The sequence below is a fragment of the Patiria miniata genome, unplaced genomic scaffold, assembly GCF_015706575.1.
Source record: "Patiria miniata isolate m_02_andy unplaced genomic scaffold, ASM1570657v1 HiC_scaffold_17, whole genome shotgun sequence".
In the NCBI taxonomy this organism is placed as follows: domain Eukaryota; kingdom Metazoa; phylum Echinodermata; class Asteroidea; order Valvatida; family Asterinidae; genus Patiria; species Patiria miniata.
Genome location: NW_024037055.1, coordinates 12,335,408 through 12,355,234, shown reverse-complemented (window position 1 = coordinate 12,355,234; position 19,827 = coordinate 12,335,408). Strand labels below are relative to the sequence as shown.

The 19,827-nt window shown below is 45.1% G+C and overlaps 2 protein-coding genes and 1 long non-coding RNA gene across 4 annotated transcripts; 2 read left to right on the top strand and 1 right to left on the bottom strand.

The window, feature by feature from the left end:
• Positions 1-173: 173 nt before the first annotated feature.
• Positions 174-737, bottom strand: LOC119724036. Its single transcript, XM_038194958.1, has one exon. It carries the CDS (start codon positions 735-737, stop codon positions 174-176), a length of 564 nt encoding a protein of 187 aa, XP_038050886.1.
• Positions 738-8,777: 8,040 nt separating this feature from the next.
• On the top strand, positions 8,778-15,122 carry LOC119723850. 2 transcript variants are annotated; one of them, XM_038194729.1, is made up of 3 exons: positions 8,778-8,891; positions 9,236-11,577; positions 11,815-15,122. In XM_038194729.1, the coding sequence occupies exons 2-3, from the start codon at positions 10,329-10,331 to the stop codon at positions 14,796-14,798; spliced, it is 4,233 nt and encodes a 1,410-aa protein (XP_038050657.1). In that variant the 5' UTR covers positions 8,778-8,891; positions 9,236-10,328; the 3' UTR covers positions 14,799-15,122. The 2 variants fall into 2 exon arrangements, with proteins under 2 accessions (XP_038050657.1, XP_038050656.1); XM_038194728.1 differs by having other exon boundaries at positions 9,236-15,122.
• Positions 15,123-15,283: 161 nt separating this feature from the next.
• LOC119723852 lies at positions 15,284-16,313 on the top strand. Its single transcript, XR_005270589.1, has 2 exons — positions 15,284-15,397; positions 15,742-16,313. It is a non-coding gene; the product is annotated as an uncharacterized LOC119723852 (long non-coding RNA).
• Positions 16,314-19,827: the final 3,514 nt, after the last annotated feature.

The window sequence follows — 19,827 nt, the reverse complement described above, 5'->3', positions numbered from 1 at the left end:
CTTGGGCCAAAAAAACCTGTTTCTTGCCATGTCGAGCGTTCTGTCGAAGCCAAGGTGGCCGAAGTCATTGTGGAGAGATCTCATGACAGTGTCTCTGTATTGTTGGGGAAGAACAAGTTGTTCTGTTGTTGATCCATCCTGGTTGTTTCTCAGACGATAGAGCACGCCATCCCTCATCTGGAGCGTTGCCCATTGTCGTAAACAGATGAGACATCCAAGCTGTTCGCAACCTCTCTCTTCTCTGGTTGGCTTTCTGCCCTTCTCCATGTATAGTGTATGACTCTTGCGACATTATGATCACTTCTCTGGGCTGAAATGATGTCTTTTTTGGATAGTCTAGGCAAGTCATTGGTTGGTCCAGGCATGTGACTCTCGGTCGTGACTTCACATCTAGCTACCGGAGGCTGTACAAAGAGATTTGGTTCTAGTGGGTGACTGTTGCAGATGGCTTGCACGATGTGAGGTGGGATGGTGATGGCGTCCTTCTGGAATGTCAGGAGAGTCCTCGAGGTATCAGAATGTGGTTTGCGAGATAGCGCATCGGCTGCTTCGTTGCTCTTGCCTGGTTTGTACTTCACGGTGAAGTTGAACTGGGATAACGCAGCAATCCATCTTTGGCCTGTTGCATCTAGCTTGGCAGAGGTGGTGACATACAGGAGAGGATTGTTATCAGTCAGCACTGTAAATTGGTTGCCCAGTAGGTAATCTCGAAACTTGTCAGTAATTGCCCACTTCATCGCTAAGAATTCTAGCTTGTGCGCTGGGTAGCGAGATTCGGCGGGGCTCAGAACTCTACTGGCGTATGCGATGACTCGTTCCGTTCCTTCCTATACTTGGCTTAGAACAGCTCCGAGCCCGACTCCTGACGCATCAGTCTGCAGGATGAATGGGAGTGAGTAGTTGGCGTAGGCGAGGATCGGTGGAGATGTCAACTGTTGTTTCAATTGATCCATGGCCATCTGACAATCATCCGTCCAAATGAATGGTGGGGTTACAGATGTAGAGGTTTTTCTGATCTTCCTCTTCTTCCGTCTTGGGTCACCGGATGTGAGTTTGTAGAGAGGTGAGGCAATGTGCGAATACCCTTTAATGAATCGCCTATAGTAGCCGGTGAAGCCGAGAAATCGTTGTAATTCTTTGCGGCTAGTGGGAGTTGGCCAGTGTTGTACTTGCACAGTTTTGTCTGGATCACTACAGATGCCTTTGCCCGAAACAATGTGACCAAGATACTTTACTTCTTCTTGGAGGAGGTTACACTTAGACGGCTTGAGTTTTAGGCCATGTTGTCTCAGGCAAGTGAATACTTTGGCAAGACGGTCAAGATGTTCTTCGAAGTTGGTAGAGAAAATGATTATGTCGTCGAGATACAACAGACATGTGACATAGTTTTGCTCTCCTAGACAAGTCATCATAAGACGCTGGAATGTGGCCGGGGCATTTGCAAGACCGAAGGGCATCCGGTTACATTCATATAAGCCCATGGGAGTAGTGAAGGCTGTCTTGGGTATGTCTTTTTCTTCCATTTGGACTTGCCAGTAGCCTGATGTAAGGTCTAGTGTGGTGAAGACTTGGGCTGTTCCAAGAGCATCCAGAGCTTCGTCAATGCGTGGGAGTGGATAAGCATCCCGTACAGTTTTGCTGTTCAGGCGACGGTAGTCGATGCATATTCGCAATGAGCCATCTTTCTTATGTGCAATCACGATCGGCGAGGCAAAGGGACTGCTACTTCTACGAATTACGTCTGTTTCCTCCATGGCCTTGAGGTGATCCTTGACAGCTTGGTATTGCGAAGGTGGGACTCGGCGATGAGGAAGTCGAAATGGTTGATCATCTATGAGTGGAATGCTGTGCTTAATCGTTGATGTACATCCGAAGTCAAGTGAACTAGATGAGAATACATCAGAGTATTCTTGAAGAAGATTTTCCAGCTGTTTCTTCTGTGATTCGCTGTCAAATTTCGCGGTGGAGAGGTCTACAGGAGGTGTAAATCTTACATCTGATGGATCATCATGGACTTGACTCTGATCTGTCGGAGTGGTGCATTCATGGTCTTTATCTTCCCGTCTAGATTGTGACTTATCTTGATTTTGATGGCGTGGTAGATCATCAATGCGCAAGATGGACGATAACTGTGCCAGTTTACAGTTGTGTCTGATGGTTATGGGTTTTGCAGAAATGTTGCACAGTCTCACAGGTACTTGGCAGTTAGGTCCAACATCTGTGACTAGGTTGCTGACTTTCAAGCATGAAGAGCTTTGAGGAAAATTCTCGACGACTGCGGTGTAAGGAAAGCCTTGACCACGGGGTGCTTGACAAATGATGTCTTCTTCTTGGCCTGGTGATATCACTCGGGGATTTCGCCCGATGTACTTCGCGTAGCCGATAGTACCATCATGGTCGTTACCAGGTTCCGAAGCGGTGAGGCTGCTGAATGCCGCATGCCACGCAGAGCTCTTCGTCTGAAGATGTTGCGTGAATTGGTTACTCTTTGCTATTTGCTGATCCCTCTTGACAGCTCTGATCACATTGGTACCAATGAGGACTGGAACATCTCTGCGGTAACTATCTGTTGGTACCACGAATGCAGGGACATCTTCATAAACAACGTCCATTATATCTAGGGTAACTGGTACGATGCCTAAGTGAGGTACACTATGCCCACTCGCACTCTCGATGGAAACTTCTGTAGGAGAGGGTTCTCTGTTCTGGAGCTCAGGATGTCGCTTCCAAAGGTCTTCTGTTATTGAAGTGATCTGCGAACCAGAATCTATCAAGGCAGTATAATTGACGCCATTTATCTTGACTACATCTTCATTGTTAGGACCAATTAATTGTTGATGGTGAGGCTTGCTACCATGTTGGAATATTGTTGATTGTCGAGATGCGCTGTTTGAAGAAGACTTCATTGGGCTTGTTGGTTGTTGGCCTCTGACGGCTTGCCCATCGACCGCGGGCCCTTGGGGTTTAAAGGAACGCTTCTACATCCTTTGGCAATGTGCCCCTCGTTACCACATCTATGACAGATGAAAACCCGTTGGCCAGCAGGCTGTTGGTCTTCCTTCGGGTGCTGATATCGCCGTGGTCTTGTAGAGATCTGCTCAACCTTCTGTGCTAATTGATGTACAGTAAGGAGCAGGTCTTGCAAAACGTCGTGATCGGTACTGGACTTGGGCTTATTGTCCACCAGTTGGTTTCGTTGATGGTCAGTCGCACCTGGCGTGCTTGACGAAGAACGCTGATGGTACTGAGGACGAATCTGCTGGGATTGCTGGGACTGGATCTTGGCTTCTGTCTTCACAGCAGCAGCCATTCGAGATTCACGTTCCAATTGACGAAGCTCAACTTGGAGTTCTCTAAATGTCATCTCCCTTGGTCTCATTGGTGCCAGTCTCTGCGTGACTTTTTCATCTTTGACGCCTCTCATGAATTGTTGCGTGAGCATGCTGTTTCTGTTTGGAAATGGGCGTCTAAGACTTGATCTTTCTTCGATGATCCTCAATGTTGCTTCAAGCTCGACGGCGTATATGCTCGGTACCTCGTTGGGAAGTCTTACACGCTCGTAAAAGTTGGCCAATGGATCACCAGTTAGAAATACATCTCCAAATTGTGCCTTGAGTTCTACGAAAGCGTGGCTAGGGGTCTGATGTGTCGGAGGTAGCGAGGACCAGTTTTCTGGCGGCTCCGCCGAGGTATCTGACGATGGTGGAAAACTGGAGTTCTGTAGGCATAGACGTGGTCTCGATGAGGTACTTCACGTCTCGTACCCAATCATCAACGGCAATGGTTGCACCTTGGTCGCGCCCAGTGAAGATCGGTACAGTTTTCACCTGATGCGATGGAAGAAGACGATGCTGAGATGTAGGCATGGGAGACGAACGGTCAGGTCTGTGTTGATCCTGTGGTGTAAGCACTGGATAACCAGTTGAAGTAGAACCTCGTCTCAATATGGGGGTAGGCCTTATGGGGGTTGAACGCTGTATATGCGAATCTTGTACTGGATGTCGGGGTGTGCTGCGAGATAGTCGTCTCTCGATGTCTTCCAGTTGCGTTAGCATTTGGTCTGTGGTGAGCTGGATGTTACGCAGATCTTCTTGAAAGGGAGATGCCTGTTGAGGTATGCGTCTTTCCTTGGGTCTGGTGTCTTGAGGGAGGTTAAGTCGAGGTCGACGAGACGACATTTGACCAATTGGTGCGGTGGTTGATGGGAAGATTTCGTCGTCGGACATATGCATTCTGGAGGCTGCCATTTTGCTTTGAAGGAGACAATCTGAACTTGCGAGAAAACAGTCCAAAGGGGAGATATACAAGGGGAAAATGTGCATGAGAAAAAATGCACAAATAACACCAGCAATTGTCATCATATGCAAATTTTCACGAATGCAAATCAAATGAGATGAATCGGAGAAAAGGAATTGAGGATCAGATAAGGAAACGGATTCAAGGGTGAAAATAGCGAAAAGATAATCAACATACTCAATCAATCAGAAGGTAAGTACGATACAGCAATTATGTAACTCAATCACTGTAACAAATGCACAAATATATCAGAAAATGAAACACAAACAGGTAAAGCAATTCGGAATAACACAATAAAAGATACTCAAATACAATACACCAGAACCAGCTTACACAAGCAAATGAAAATGAAGTCGAATGAAACAGTAAATTTCTCAGCAATGCAAATAGAACACACACAAAAAGAAATTCGATTACCAACTCAACTGAAAATTCAGAAGGTAAAATCAATTCACACAAACGATCAAACTGTCAGACACAAACTAAATGTGTGTGCGCTGCCTTGTTTTGCACCAAGATTATGTCAATAAAGGCAAAAGAACAGTGAGCATCTGCTACCAAGTGTAGGCACTGAAGTACTTAATCCAATTTGTACACTAGCTGGACAAGAATGCAAAGCAAGATCAATGATTGTCAACGACTTACTTAATGAAAGAGCTTTCTATCAAATCGGAATTCACAATACAATGGGAGGTTTAAGAACCAGGTGAGTATTCGGATTAAATCGTAGTCTTTTATAACAACGGTAACTAGGGTAACTTACACAGCGTCGTTAATCAGCCCAATGTAGTCTTGATCGTTGTGAAGTACTATGGATCAACGATGGTGCATGGTGCGTGTCTTTGCGATCGTATCAATGTTCAAACAGTGGGAGTCCGTGGGAAAACAAACTAGAATGTTCGAATCTTGGAAATATTCATGGGACTCCGATCATCAGCGATTTCAGAAAGTTCGCGGTAAATAGTTCTTGACTTGTGAATGTCAGCGTCGGCCAGTAGTTCCAACAGTTCTGCTAGTGGATGGACGAACTTTTCCGTTAGACGGGCGCTCCAGGCTGGGTGACAGTATTCGGTAGACGGGTCAACTCGCTGACTTTTCCGGTAGGCTGGCGCTCAAGGCTCGCTGACGGTATGGGGATGGCTTGGCAAGGTCCTTCACGTCCTGGAATTTGGGAAACACAGCGGTCCGTTGCAACAGATGATGGTGTTGGTTGGTGTTACCGGACGGTGAGGAACTCGGGCTCGTCTTCACGTCTTGAGTCGGGGACGGGTTGGCCTGGAACAGGGCTCTGCAGCTACCCTGTCTGCGGTGCTACCCGCACCCCGGCTGATGCTGCCGTCACACTCCTTGGGGCGAGATCCTCTTCCCGGTCGTCTACAGGATAGATGTCTTGGCCGTCGACAAGGTACAGGATTGTCGGGTGATCGTTGCCTGCCGTTGGTAAGCCCGTACCCGGATTCTCCACCAAATGTGACCCTTCTAAATAATACGGGCTGAACGGCTGATTCTCAGTTTGTGCTGGTTTATTTCTGTTGAGGAACGAAGACACCGTGTTACTTGGTCTTCGACCGAAAACAGAATCAAATATACAAAATACAAAAGAATGACTGTACAAAATACTTATGAAATAATCTAGATACTAAATACCAAAAAGGATTCATCAATATTTAAACAAGATCCCGCGGTTTGCGCCTAAATTCGGGCAGCGTCCGCCATATTGAATTTTACTGTGAAAACCCAATAAATACAAGATAATTAATCCAATCTTATAATTATAATAATGAAGAAATGAACTGCTGAATTTCTTCTACAATATCGAAATATCTATTACTCTTACGATAAGATAATTAAATGAATTCTTGAATACATGAAAAATCACAAGTCAATCAATATCCTAAAATAATTGAATATGCTTCCAAAATCAACTAATATGACCTAAGAGCAATCTAAATCTACTCAAGGACAGTATCTGTTAACTGTGAATTAATATAAGTTATTATTATGAGAAAGATTGAGGTAAAATGTAAAAAGATCATTACCTGTTGAAGAACGAAGACACCGTGTTACTTGGTCTTCGACCGAAAACAGAATGACGAAATGTGGAAAGCGCGCGAACTGGTTTACAAAACCAAGAGGGCGCTCGCCAATTTAAATAACAGATAACGATTACGTAATGTAAATATAAATAGAGGGGGGGTTCGCATCGCAACCGTCACAGATACATGAAAAGTTATTACAACTGTTGCAAACTGAATTACTGGCTTGATTGATCTGAAATATACAAATCAAAAAGTTGCGAGGCAAAATGACACGGAAACACTTTTGAAGCAAGATATTTGGAAGGGGCCCCCCTCCGCCCTTAGTTTGTGTTGGTCATTGTATTCCCGTAATCTCAGGAATCCGTTTGAGTATAGGGGGAACGTGTTAGGTAACAATTATAGTCAGGAGTGTGTATAATATTATGGTATAGGGACACCGGGGAAACCGCTCTGTCAGTGCGAGTAAAAAAACTATACACTTTTAAAATTGGCCATAGTTTTTTTCTGTGACGATATAGATAAAATATTTTCATATGTACTTCAAGAGTAACTCTTCCTGCTTCTTTCGGTGTAATTTTCCCTGGGTTAGTTTTCATGCATGACTGCACAGGAGACGATTAAAGGGGTCGGTTGAAATCTGACTTGCACCAACTGGTCAGGGCTGGATATGAAAGGACAATTTAAAAGAACACATTAAAGGAGTCAGGCGAAATCTGACTTGGGTCCGTGCATATGAGTTGGGGGAGACCATTGGTATTCCTGGTCCCTCTATTGTCATTCGGACTTCAAATGTAGGGACAGGTAGCTAGCTAGCAGTGAATCCTTACTACATTAGGAGGTTTTCCTAATATCATAATTATAATAATAATAATAATAATAATAATACATAATAGCATTTATAAGGCGCGCTTTATCTGTGTAACATTCAAGGGCACAGGTCTAGGTGGAGAATAACAGAAAACTCAATTTTGTGATGATGATGAAAACGCTAATGAGAAAATGTATGTTTTGAAATGCTGTTGAAAGTGTATGATGTTCTTGTCTGAGATACTCTGGGGTTGAGTTCCATAGGCGAGGGGCAATACTCAAAAAGCTTTGTCTCCATAACTGGCTAGTCGAGTTGGAGGAACAACGAGAGTACTGATCGTTAAGACCTCACTGACCCGACCTGACAGAGCGGGGTTGCAGCATGTTCGTTAAATAAAGAGGGGCAGAGCCATAAAGTGTCTTGAATGTTAGGAGGAGGATCAAGAATTAAATTCTGTATTTAACCGGTAACCAGTGTAGCTGGTTGTGATCTGATCTGTTCAAGTTGCAGACCATGGTCAAACAGCACGCCAAGAACTGGTCAAACAGCACGCCATGATTACGGGTATCTGTGCTCGGTACGAGCAGAGTATTGTGACGTGTCGTGCGTGCCAGAGCTCCTACGTTAGGCTTGTTTGTCCGGTAGCATGCCGTCCCGATGGTGTCCTATCCCTGTAGTGGTGGGCCACATCACCAGGCTATCCCCTCTTCTCAGTTGACAGGATCAGTATAGACTTGTGGAAGTCAGGCCAGTGGAGCAAGAGAAGGGGACAGGGAATTGGCAATCGGAATGTGAAGTCGGAATGTGGGTGGAGTCGGAATGTCGGTGGAGTCGAAATGTCGGTGGAGTTTGAATGTCAGTGGAGTCGGAGTGTCGGTGGAGTCGGAATGTCGGTGGAGTCGGAATGTCGGTGGAGTTTGAATGTCAGTGGAGTCGGAATGTCGGTGGAGTCGGAATGTCGGTGGAGTCGGAATGTTGGTGGAGTTTGAATGTCAGTGGGGTCGGAATGTCGGTGGAGTCGGAATGTCGGTGGAGTCGGAATGTCAGTGGAGTCGGAATGTCGCGTCAACGCAGCTTGTGAAATATTGTCCAATTACATGATATATACAAATGGACGAGGAACGCGCAAAATCTGAGACAAACAAAATGTAATGTACAAAAACTCCATAGGGTTGTCTAAGGGGCGTGGCTAACTCGAAAACGGCGATAGGTCAATTGGTGATCGGAGACAGTAATCGAGTACGGTGGTCATGCCTTTAATCAGTATCATATCCGTCATGTCATCCTTATCAATAGCTTTAGCAATTATTCTAATAATTATTCTAATGATTGGAGAATCAAGCAATCTGTCACAAAGTGTGATTCATATTTTTAAATAATGTTTCAATTTTTGTATTTATCATTGTGTTTATTAATGTAATTAATTATGGGATTTTCACTTATACATTTATTTTAGCACAAGTTAATTTAATTCTCCCCCATCCAAAATTGAGGCTACCCAGAGTGTACAGCAGAGCTAAATCTTTCTTATGCAAATGACAGTATGCAAATTAATGCCATGGTTGAGTAATTTTGTTAGGACTTGGATGCCATGTGCATTCCCCAGGGCACTGCTATTCTAGACTTCACTGTGTGCAGTCCTGTGTGCAGTCCTGTGTGAGTACATGTACATGTACATGTATATACAGTGGTACTGTGTGTACCAGGGCGTGGCCCATGATTTAAAAAGCCAGTTTATCCTGCAAACTGTAAGTTTTATTTCATCCTGCTTTATACAATATAATTCAGTAATAGAAGTGCATAGTACAGAAATTATGAATATTTTGGGAGAATAGTGATAGTCCAGAAATGGTGCATTTTGAAGTTAATCTTTAGAGATTGATGTATAGAATTGCCTTTGGTAATCAAGTTTATTTTCATTAAAATTAATATAGTTGATGAAGTAAGATAAATTGTAAGAATTTTTGAAGATTTTGAATGCCATTTTCATTCCAGAAATTTAGCTTGAGCATGGAGCGAATGTAAATTTGATCATAAGTCGGTAGGCACTCTAATTTTCACTGTGAATTATGTTTAACCTTTTTTTTTAAAGGGCTTTTCCCTGTGGGAATAGAGAATTCCTAGGTTCTTGGTGAACCAGATAGCTTGTTCTGTGTGAACAACAGTTAGCCAACTCCCAAGACTAGCTCACGGTCTACCGAGAGAGTCAGGAGGAATATTCGGAACCGAGTCCTGTGTGGACCGTCAGGCATCGAGCCAGATTCCAAGGCCCGGAGAAGTCACCCAAGTTCCCCAAGCCCGGAGTTCATCCGCCTTAGTGGGATCGTCAAAGCGCCGGAGGGATGTTGTGTGTGTGACTGGTGCTCCAAATCGACCACCCGTGTCACAAGTGTGAGCTTTGAACACAGCAAGTCCTTCAAAAGGTTTTGAACAGTGACTGTTTAGGGGGGGTAATTGCATTTGTTTTGGGGTATTGGAAACGGCCGTGTAACACATAATACAGGATCCTTATAATGCCATGATATAATTGAGTATCCGTCACTCAAAGTATAAGTAATTCATATAGTGGCATAATTCAATTGAAATAATTTGTACATAGTAAATTTCCGTTTGTTTAATATATTTATTTGTCGTAATTAAATAGTATTTTGTCTTGATCATACACATTTTGCCGTCCGGAGTTTGATTTTCTGTCCTGCTAATTTGTCAAATATATCCACTACTGTCCTCCATGGGAAAAACAGACCCATGGTGTGACAAATGGGGGCTTGTCCGGGAATCGAATGCGAATTTTGTCGTAGTGGATGTGTTTGACTGAAATTAGTAGACAGTAAAATTTAACCAGGGAAATACACTAGTTGTAAATAAGTTGCGTAGGTTCAAGTGGAGTATAGAGACTCTGTTCATGGGCTATTGATAGGGTCTGTCTCTGATATAGAAACCTATGTCCTAGCCCCTTTGCTTCCTTTACACAGTGTGATTGCGCTAAATTGTTGATCTATTCAACCAAAGGGGACAATTGTTCCTATTGACAGAAGTGATTTGATTTTTTTGTGGCTTGTAGACATTCTCACTCGAAATTGTTGATCGGTGCAGAGTTGCGTTGGTGATCATTTCGATAGGGTCGAATCGCGGACGCTGCGCAAATACGGAAAGTGTCACGCAGGCGAAGTATAGAGTGTTCAATGTCCCATATGCATAACTTGTGTAGTTCTGTACTGTTGATCACTCTGTTGCTAATTAACATGGAGTTTGAGAGTTTTATCAAGATAGGACAGGAGATAGGTCTTGAAGGAATGGAGCTGGTCCAGTTTGCTCGTGAGCGAGAGCAATTACAGGAAAAGAAACAGCGGGAACACTACGAGAGGGAAGAACGCAGAATTGAACGGGAGGAGAAGCAACAGGTAAGAGAACATGAACGTGAAATGAAGGCATACGAATTGCGAATAGTGCAGGAACATGCCCCTGTTAGTTCCGACCCTGGAGCTTCAAGTACATTTAGGTACCCTCGAAGCTCTGCGAAAACCCCCAAACTTCCTTGTTTTAATGATCAAACAGATGACATGGATGCCTACCTCCGACGATTTGAACAGTTTGCGGAACTGAACAGTTGGCCTGAAGAAGAGTGGGGCCTGTCACTTAGTGCCCTTCTCAAAGGTAAAGCTTTGGAAGTGTTTTCAAGGTTACCAGTAGAAAAGGCTAAGGATTTCTCAGAGATTAAAACTGCTCTTTTGAATCGTTTCAGACTAACAGAGGAAGGATTTAGGCTGAAGTTTAGAACATCAAAGCGGGAAACTGGTGAGCGATACGCTCAGTTTGCTGACCGGTTGAAAGGATACGTGGAAAGGTGGGTAGAGTTAGGGAAAATAGAGAAATCTTACGATAAGGTTGTAGACCTTTTTGTTTCTGAACAGATCCTGGAAGTGGCAGACAAGGACCTCGCACTCCACGTGAAAGAACGGAAGCCGAAGGACCTTGCCGAACTGACGGACATCGCTGACCACTACATGGAGGCTCATGATTGGTTGAAGAAGAAACCAGATGTGGTGAGACCAAAAACGCACCCACCTAGGTACCAATCCCAGACCACAGGTAAGAGTAACAGTCACAAAAGTTCACCCAGTCCAAATGAAAATTCACATGCAAACAGACGATGTTACAAATGTGGTAAAACTGGCCATATTGCTCAGTACTGTAGAACCAATCCAGCTAATGCCCAACCGTCCAGTAAGTCCAACAAAGTTGCAGGTTTGAAGGTGGAAACTGAAAGTAAGGAACCATCCCAGACTGGAGCTGCCTGCCTGAACATGACAGTGACGCCGACGGAGGAAGTTGAGAAGACTGATGTCCCGCAGGCTAGTGACAAGGCATTTCCATTCATCAGTGCTGCATGTACCATTGAGCCATCCATGCCGGTGAGGAAAGGAGTAGTTGGTGAGTTACCTGTAACAGTCCTCAGAGATACAGGGTGTAGCACAGTTGTTGTCCGTAGAGACATAGTTCGTGATGACAACTTGACAGGTCGCATTCAACCATGTATCCTTTTAGATGGAACAGTCCGGCGAGTGCCAGTGGCCCAGATAGATGTGAATACTCCCTTTTTCATTGGGCACGTTGAAGCTTTATGCATGGATAATCCATTGTATGATTTGATTATTGGAAATGTGACAGGAGCAAGAGATCCACAAAGTCCAGATGAGTCTTGGCAGCCTCCTTCATCTCAGAGAGTGAAAGTGGAGACAGCAACGACCGTGACAGATGAGAAACCAGGTGGTGCAGTGGAAACTCGTGGTATGAAGGTTCGGAAGGAGAGGGCTTTCCAACCACTAGTGGTGATGGAGACTGATGGGGAGACGGTGTCAAAAGAGGAGATTTTGTTGGCACAACAACAGGACCCTACTCTGGCTAAGTTGTGGAAGCATGTTGACAACCAAGACCCACCCCGTGTGTCTGGTAAGGCTAATGTTTCGAAATATGTCAAGCATAGAGGTCTGTTGTACAGAGAGTTTCAGTCCCCTAAAGTCGACAGAGGTAGAATCATAAAGCAGCTGGTAGTTCCTCAGAAGTATCGGGGTAAGGTGTTGAAGCTTGCTCATGACTCCCCTCTAGCTGGTCATCTAGGTATCAAGAAGAAGACTGATAAATTGTGTTTGAGTTTTTACTGGCCAGGAGTTTCTGGTGATGTGCAGAGGTACTGCAGGTCATGCGACATCTGCCAGCGGACAGTGTCAAAAGGACGAGTTGGAAAGGTGTCACTGGGAGAAATGCCACTGATTGATACCCCCTTCAAGCGTATAGCCGTTGATCTGGTGGGACCCATACATCCAATAACCGACCGAGGTAACAGGTATATTTTGGTGGTGGTGGATTATGCAACGCGGTACCCCGAGGCTGTAGCTCTTCCTCGAATAGAGTCTGAGAGAGTGGCGGAAGCCTTGCTGGAGGTATATTCAAGGTTGGGGATTCCACAAGAGGTACTGACAGATATGGGAACCCAGTTTACATCTGAGGTCATGAGGGAAGTGGGAAGACTACTGACGATCAAGCAGCTCACTACGACCCCCTATCATCCCATTTGCAATGGCTTAGTTGAGCGATTTAACGCTACCTTGAAGAAAATGCTGCGACGGATGTGTGCAGAAAGGCCAAAGGATTGGGACAGGTTTCTTCCGGCTTTGTTGTTTGCGTACCGAGAGGCTCCACAAGAAAGCTTAGGATTTTCTCCCTTTGAGCTGATGTACGGCAGGTCGGTGAAGGGACCTCTCTCCATCCTACAGGATATCTGGTCAGAGGACACGGTAGATGAAGACATCAAAACTACCTACCAGTATGTTGTTGATATGCGTGAGAGATTGCAGTCTACCTGTGAGCTGGCAAGAGATGAATTGGCGAAGGCGTCAAAACGGTACCGGAGGTACTACAATGCCAAGGCCCGTGATAGGCGATTTAGAGCAGGAGACAGGGTTCTTATTTTGAGACCAACTGATCACAACAAGCTGTTAATGCAGTGGACAGGTCCATACCCGGTAGTGAGACAAGTTGCGAAGCATGACTACGTGATTCAGGTAAGAGACAAAGAACGGACCTACCATGCCAACCTCTTAAAGCTGTACGTGGAACGAGGTCGGTCTGATGAAGTCACCCAGGTTGAGGTGTTGGCTATGGCAGGAGTTGGGTTTGTTGTGGAGGATCCAGATGAGGAAGATGGGTTGGATGAAGTTGTTCTCCCGCCGGTAGAGGCAAAGGAAGACATGAGTGATGTTCATCTTGGGGAAAACTTGGACGATGCTCAAAGAGCCGATGTTGATGAAATTCTGCAGCGGTACACACCGGTTCTCACTGATTTGCCAGGTAAGACTCACATTATTGAACATACAGTTCATCTTACCACAGATGTTCCCATAAGGTCAAAACCCTACCCCACACCCCAAGCTACGCGTGAAGTCATCAAGAAAGAGATCGACTCAATGCTGAAATTAGGAGTCATTGAACATTCGGAGTCACCTTACGCTTCTCCTATAGTTTTGGTAAGAAAACCCGATGGCTCTAATCGTTTTTGCATTGATTACAGGAAGATAAACAACATCACTGTTTTCGATCCAGAGCCCATCCCGAATGCTGATGATCTGATGGCAAGGCTTGGGACAGGAAAGTTCTTTTCCAAATTAGATTTATCTAAAGGGTATTGGCAGGTGCCGATTGCAGACGAGGACAAGAAGAAGACAGCATTTGTGACAGCTGAAGGGTTGTACCAGTTTAGAGTGTTGCCATTTGGCATGGTGAACGCTCCAGCGCTCTTCTCTAGGATGATGAGAAAGCTGTTACAAGGACAAGAACATGTCATTAATTATATTGATGATGTTTTGATTTATACAGATACATGGGTTAGACATCTACAGGTACTGAAGGAAGTTCTGCAAAGATTGCAAACAGCAGGGTTGACGGCACGACCTTCAAAGTGTTACATTGGTTGCAAATCTCTTGAATTTCTAGGTCACATCGTTGGAAATGGAGTGCTGAGACCACGACCAGGCAAGGTGGAACAGATAGTTCATGCTGCGAGACCGGTGAGTAAGAAAGAAGTAAGATCATTCATAGGACTGCTGAGTTACTACCGGAAATTTGTGCCTAATTTTGCCGCCATTGCTGCCCCGTTGACTGACCTGACCAGAAAAGGTGCACCAAATAGTGTGCAATGGGGAGCATCGCAAGAGCAATCATTCAGAACTCTGAAATCCCGTCTAGAATCAGAGCCTATTCTGAGTCTTCCAGATCCTGATAAGCCCTATATTCTTGCGGCAGACGCCTCTGAGGTAGGAATAGGCGCAGTTCTGATGCAAGAGCGCGATGGTACAAAGCACCCAGTAAGCTATGCGAGTAGGAAGCTGCTGCCGCGTGAACGCGCGTACTCGACAATTGAACGAGAATGTCTCGCGCTAGTTTGGGCGATCTCCAAATTTCACATATATTTGTATGGCAGAGAGTTCGTATTGGAGACAGACCATCACCCATTGTCATACTTAACCAAAGCCAAGGTTAACAACAATCGAGTGATGAGGTGGGCCCTCAGCCTGCAACCATATAGGTTCATCATTAGAGCGATTAAAGGTTCACAAAATGTAGGACCAGACTTCCTCAGTAGATGTACGATGTAAATACATGTAGACACTAGTATGTGACAAGTTCTGTAAATTACTGATTTCCAGAGATGATGATAAATGGTGTGTATCATCTTAAGTGATGTAGATGTACGATGTAAATACATGTAGACACTAGTATGTGACAAGTTCTGTAAATTACTGATTTCCAGAGATGATGATAAATGGTGTGTATCATCTTAAGTGAGGGGCTGATGTCACAAAGTGTGATTCATATTTTTAAATAATGTTTCAATTTTTGTATTTATCATTGTGTTTATTAATGTAATTAATTATGGGATTTTCACTTATACATTTATTTTAGCACAAGTTAATTTAATTCTCCCCCATCCAGAATTGAGGCTACCCAGAGTGTACAGCAGAGCTAAATCTTTCTTATGCAAATGACAGTATGCAAATTAATGCCATGGTTGAGTAATTTTGTTAGGACTTGGATGCCATGTGCATTCCCCAGGGCACTGCTATTCTAGACTTCACTGTGTGCAGTCCTGTGTGCAGTCCTGTGTGAGTACATGTACATGTACATGTATATACAGTGGTACTGTGTGTACCAGGGCGTGGCCCATGATTTAAAAAGCCAGTTTATCCTGCAAACTGTAAGTTTTATTTCATCCTGCTTTATACAATATAATTCAGTAATAGAAGTGCATAGTACAGAAATTATGAATATTTTGGGAGAATAGTGATAGTCCAGAAATGGTGCATTTTGAAGTTAATCTTTAGAGATTGATGTATAGAATTGCCTTTGGTAATCAAGTTTATTTTCATTAAAATTAATATAGTTGATGAAGTAAGATAAATTGTAAGAATTTTTGAAGATTTTGAATGCCATTTTCATTCCAGAAATTTAGCTTGAGCATGGAGCGAATGTAAATTTGATCATAAGTCGGTAGGCACTCTAATTTTCACTGTGAATTATGTTTAACCTTTTTTTTTAAAGGGCTTTTCCCTGTGGGAATAGAGAATTCCTAGGTTCTTGGTGAACCAGATAGCTTGTTCTGTGTGAACAACAGTTAGCCAACTCCCAAGACTAGCTCACGGTCTACCGAGAGAGTCAGGAGGAATATTCGGAACCGAGTCCTGTGTGGACCGTCAGGCATCGAGCCAGATTCCAAGGCCCGGAGTGGTCACCCAAGTTCCCCAAGCCCGGAGTTCATCCGCCTTAGTGGGATCGTCAAAGCGCCGGAGGGATGTTGTGTGTGTGACTGGTGCTCCAAATCGACCACCCGTGTCACAAGTGTGAGCTTTGAACACAGCAAGTCCTTCAAAAGGTTTTGAACAGTGACTGTTTAGGGGGGGTAATTGCATTTGTTTTGGGGTATTGGAAACGGCCGTGTAACACATAATACAGGATCCTTATAATGCCATGATATAATTGAGTATCCGTCACTCAAAGTATAAGTAATTCATATAGTGGCATAATTCAATTGAAATAATTTGTACATAGTAAATTTCCGTTTGTTTAATATATTTATTTGTCGTAATTAAATAGTATTTTGTCTTGATCATACACATTTTGCCGTCCGGAGTTTGATTTTCTGTCCTGCTAATTTGTCAAATATATCCACTACTGTCCTCCATGGGAAAAACAGACCCATGGTGTGACACAATCAAATGACTAAATCTCAGCCCCGGAACTCCTTTTATAGACTTTGAGCCCCATAGGCTGTGTGCAACTTCTCTCTGCCATACAACAGTGCATAAACCCAATTGACCAATCAGATACCAGGATTACCATTGTCATAATAACAGTGCATAAACTCAACTGACCAACCAGAAACAAGGATTCCAAATATGCAAAGTTGTGATTGACTTTATAAGTCCTATTCCGTCACATATCCCCCTCCCAAAGTTTTCAGTCCCTGAAAACTAGGCATAAGAAATTTGGTAACAACTCTAGCTAAAATAACTTAGACGAAAATCTTTTACATGAAAAATCAGTCAGGTAAATCTTTAATGCAAATTCCAATACAGGGTGAGTAAAAAAACGAATCCAAATGTCGGGACTATTGGTTTTTTTTTTTATTGAAGTCTTACATGTAGCACGTTCAAAATCTAGAACATGAAAGCCCAATTCAAAAGCTTTCTTTTAGTTTAAGAATAATTCCAATCACTAATGTACTTTTCAAGTTACGGAATTTTAAACACAACCACCATTTTAAAGTTCTGTCCACGGATCACAAAAAACGTGTGCGTTCTTTCAGGTAAAAACGAAAACCATTCACACATCCCTATGTGATTTGTTTTCGTTTTGCTGAAAGAACACTGAACTTTTTTGTCGCTGGAGTCGCTGTGGAATGTCGGAAGAATTACTAAAGAAATGAAATTATCGTCGGAATAACTGTTGGAGTGTCTCATTTGAACTCGATCGGAATGTCGGTGGAGGGTTGCCAAAGTCTTAGTGGAATGTGGCTGGAACCTTGCTGACTTTTCGCCAGAAGAATGTTGTCGAACCTGCCATTGGAGTTGCACTGGAACGTTGTTGGAGCACCTCACTTTCCACACACGTGCCCCCTGCTGTTCTCTCTAACCTTGCTTGGCGCCTTTGCCACGTGCTTCTTGAATGCTCCACGACCATTCCTTCCTTGGGACTTTCATTGGCCGCAGGTCTCACACCTTGTTGATGTTGTGCGTACATCCTTCGTCATGCCCGACCAGTAGTAGCGTTGGCGCACTATCTGCAGTGATTTGTAGACGCCGGGTGACGTGACACTTTGCTGTCGTGTAGTTCTTTGAGAACTTTCTCTTGAAATGTGGGCGGTAACACCATCTGCCATCTGCCACGTTTTCCATCCCCGACTTCAATTGATGTGACAACACACCATTCCAGATCCGTAGCTGTTGCCTCGGAGCCCAGTATGTCTTCATACCTGCTGATTCCGACGACATGGGTTCCAATACCAGCTCCTCACCATTCTCCATGGCTCGCCTCGTCGGCTCAGTTGAAGAATCCGCAGGCTGTGCGTCCCTCAATTCCTAATCAAGCGTCGACCTTTGATTTCTAGTCAGAGTCCATACATCTCTTTCATGTTCACCATTGGACTTCTGGGGAATATTATCTGTCAACGCTGTGTCGGCTACTTGGCTCCGCTCTGGTAGTGACGGTCTCCTCACGACCAGCTGTCTGAATCCCATGGCGTTTCCAGTAGCCCTTCCTCGGCTCTTCGGAGTTGGACAATTTCTTTTGAAATATCCCCAGCCCTCGCAGTTGTGACATATTTCGCTGTCCCAGGGTTGTCTTCCTCCTCCATCTCTCTGATTCCCAGCATCATTTACTCCTCTTTCGTTTCTCATCGGAGCTGCAGTCATACTGTGCATTGCCTCTGCTAGGCCAGCTATCATCGCCTCCAATGCACTGAATTGTTCCAACATGCCCTGTGTATGGCAGTTGAATTTCTCTCGAGAGACCGCCTCGACGTACCGGTGGGCCCTTGCATTCCTGTTCCTGTCCCTTGCTCCTTGTCCCCACTGCCTCTGTTTCTCAGAGTTAATGAACGATTCTGTCTCAAGGGGGCCGCCCGTATCGCTTCATCTAAGGACTCGGGGTGAGCCCTGAAGATTTCCGCACGCACTTATGCATCTGGGATGGCATCCATGAAGTGCCCCGGGCGAGTCTTTCCCGCGAATCTCTGGGGAGCTGTGGGTATGCCAACTTCGTCAGCCTTCGGATGCTGTGTCTGAGTGCTTGTAGACCTTCACTGACCCCCCTTGTCCCTTGTCCCCGGGACCAAATCGTCTTTCCAACCTTGTAGTAAGGTCGTTGTAGCTCAATGGTGCGCCCTGGACCCCGTCTACAAGTACTTGCTGGGCCTGCCCCTTCAGGCTTGCTGCCAAGAAGAATGCTTTCTTTGCAGAGGTCCACGCGTTGATTGTGGCACAAGACTGTTCCGCCGTGGGCCCCTCTGGTTTCTTGCTTCCAATCGTCACTCCCGCCAACCCTTGCTCTAGTCCCTCCACCTTCATCGGTGAGGAAACCTTTGGTAGCTGTGATTGACTCGACTCTATCTTGGTAGCAAAAACTGAACCCAACGTGCCTGACCGTTCACTTAAAACCGGCCTGTACTCGCTTCCAACTCCCACTCTGGACGCCTTAAACGGTCTCCCTTGAGCAGAAGCCGTGCTTATGCTTGCTCCGCTTGCAGACTGCCTTGCTGCTGCATACCCTGGGGATGTCCGCATTCCTGCCGTCATGGTGCTGAAAACCAGTGGCACGTACGGGCCGTACGCCGGTGGTGCTTGCCATGCTCCACTGATGGTAGTGACTCCTGGTGGTGCAGAAGCTCCAACATTCACATCTCTTGTGGAATGTTCTCTTGCTCATGCTCCCCCGAGTACCAGTCTTCGATCTTCCCAATCGTTACTGGTAGTCTGGGTGTTTGCTCTACTTTGGCTCCTGGCATCTGTAAGTTGCCTACTGGAGTACAGGCGCTCAGTGGATTCAAGATTGGCTTTCTCTGGCTGGTTCCCCCTGCTCGCCCATTCATCAACGATGTGGTGTTCTCTGTTGAGACCCCTCAAGATGTGCTGTGTTGCTCGTCATTAGTTTCCTCGTCCACTCCTGTCCATCAGTTGTCCATCCCGTCGATCTCCCTGGAAACACCTCTGGGTTCCCTGTGGATGTCATTGGAGAGAACTGGAGCTGTGATGCTACCTTGACCGGTTGTAGGATGCTGGTTGCTCCGCTTGTCGCCGCACCTCCCACAGCCGCTTGAAATGAGTCACTGCCTCTATACCAGAATTCCACTCCCGAGTCGACCTCTTCCACTCTGTGTCTCCCGGGTGTAAGCACTGCTTGCTCTCTCTGCTCCATTCCGTTGTCTTCTTCCTTAAGCTGCTTCCACTGAAGTTTCTCTACTGGTGGATTCCACTGCTGCCACCAATGTGACGTGTCGTGCCAGCTTTCCTGCGTCAGGCTGATTTGTTTGGTAGCGTGCCGTCCCGATGGTGTCCTATCCCTGCAGTGGTGGGCCACAGCACCAGGCTATCCCCTCTTTTCGATTGACAGGATCAGTAGACTGGTGGAAGT

Coding starts and splice junctions, on each gene's coding strand:
- LOC119724036 (XM_038194958.1), bottom strand. CDS start 737: ATGAAGTGGGCAATTACTGACAAGTTTCGAGATTACCTACTGGGCAAC.
- LOC119723850 (XM_038194728.1), top strand. CDS start 10,329: ATGTCCCATATGCATAACTTGTGTAGTTCTGTACTGTTGATCACTCTG.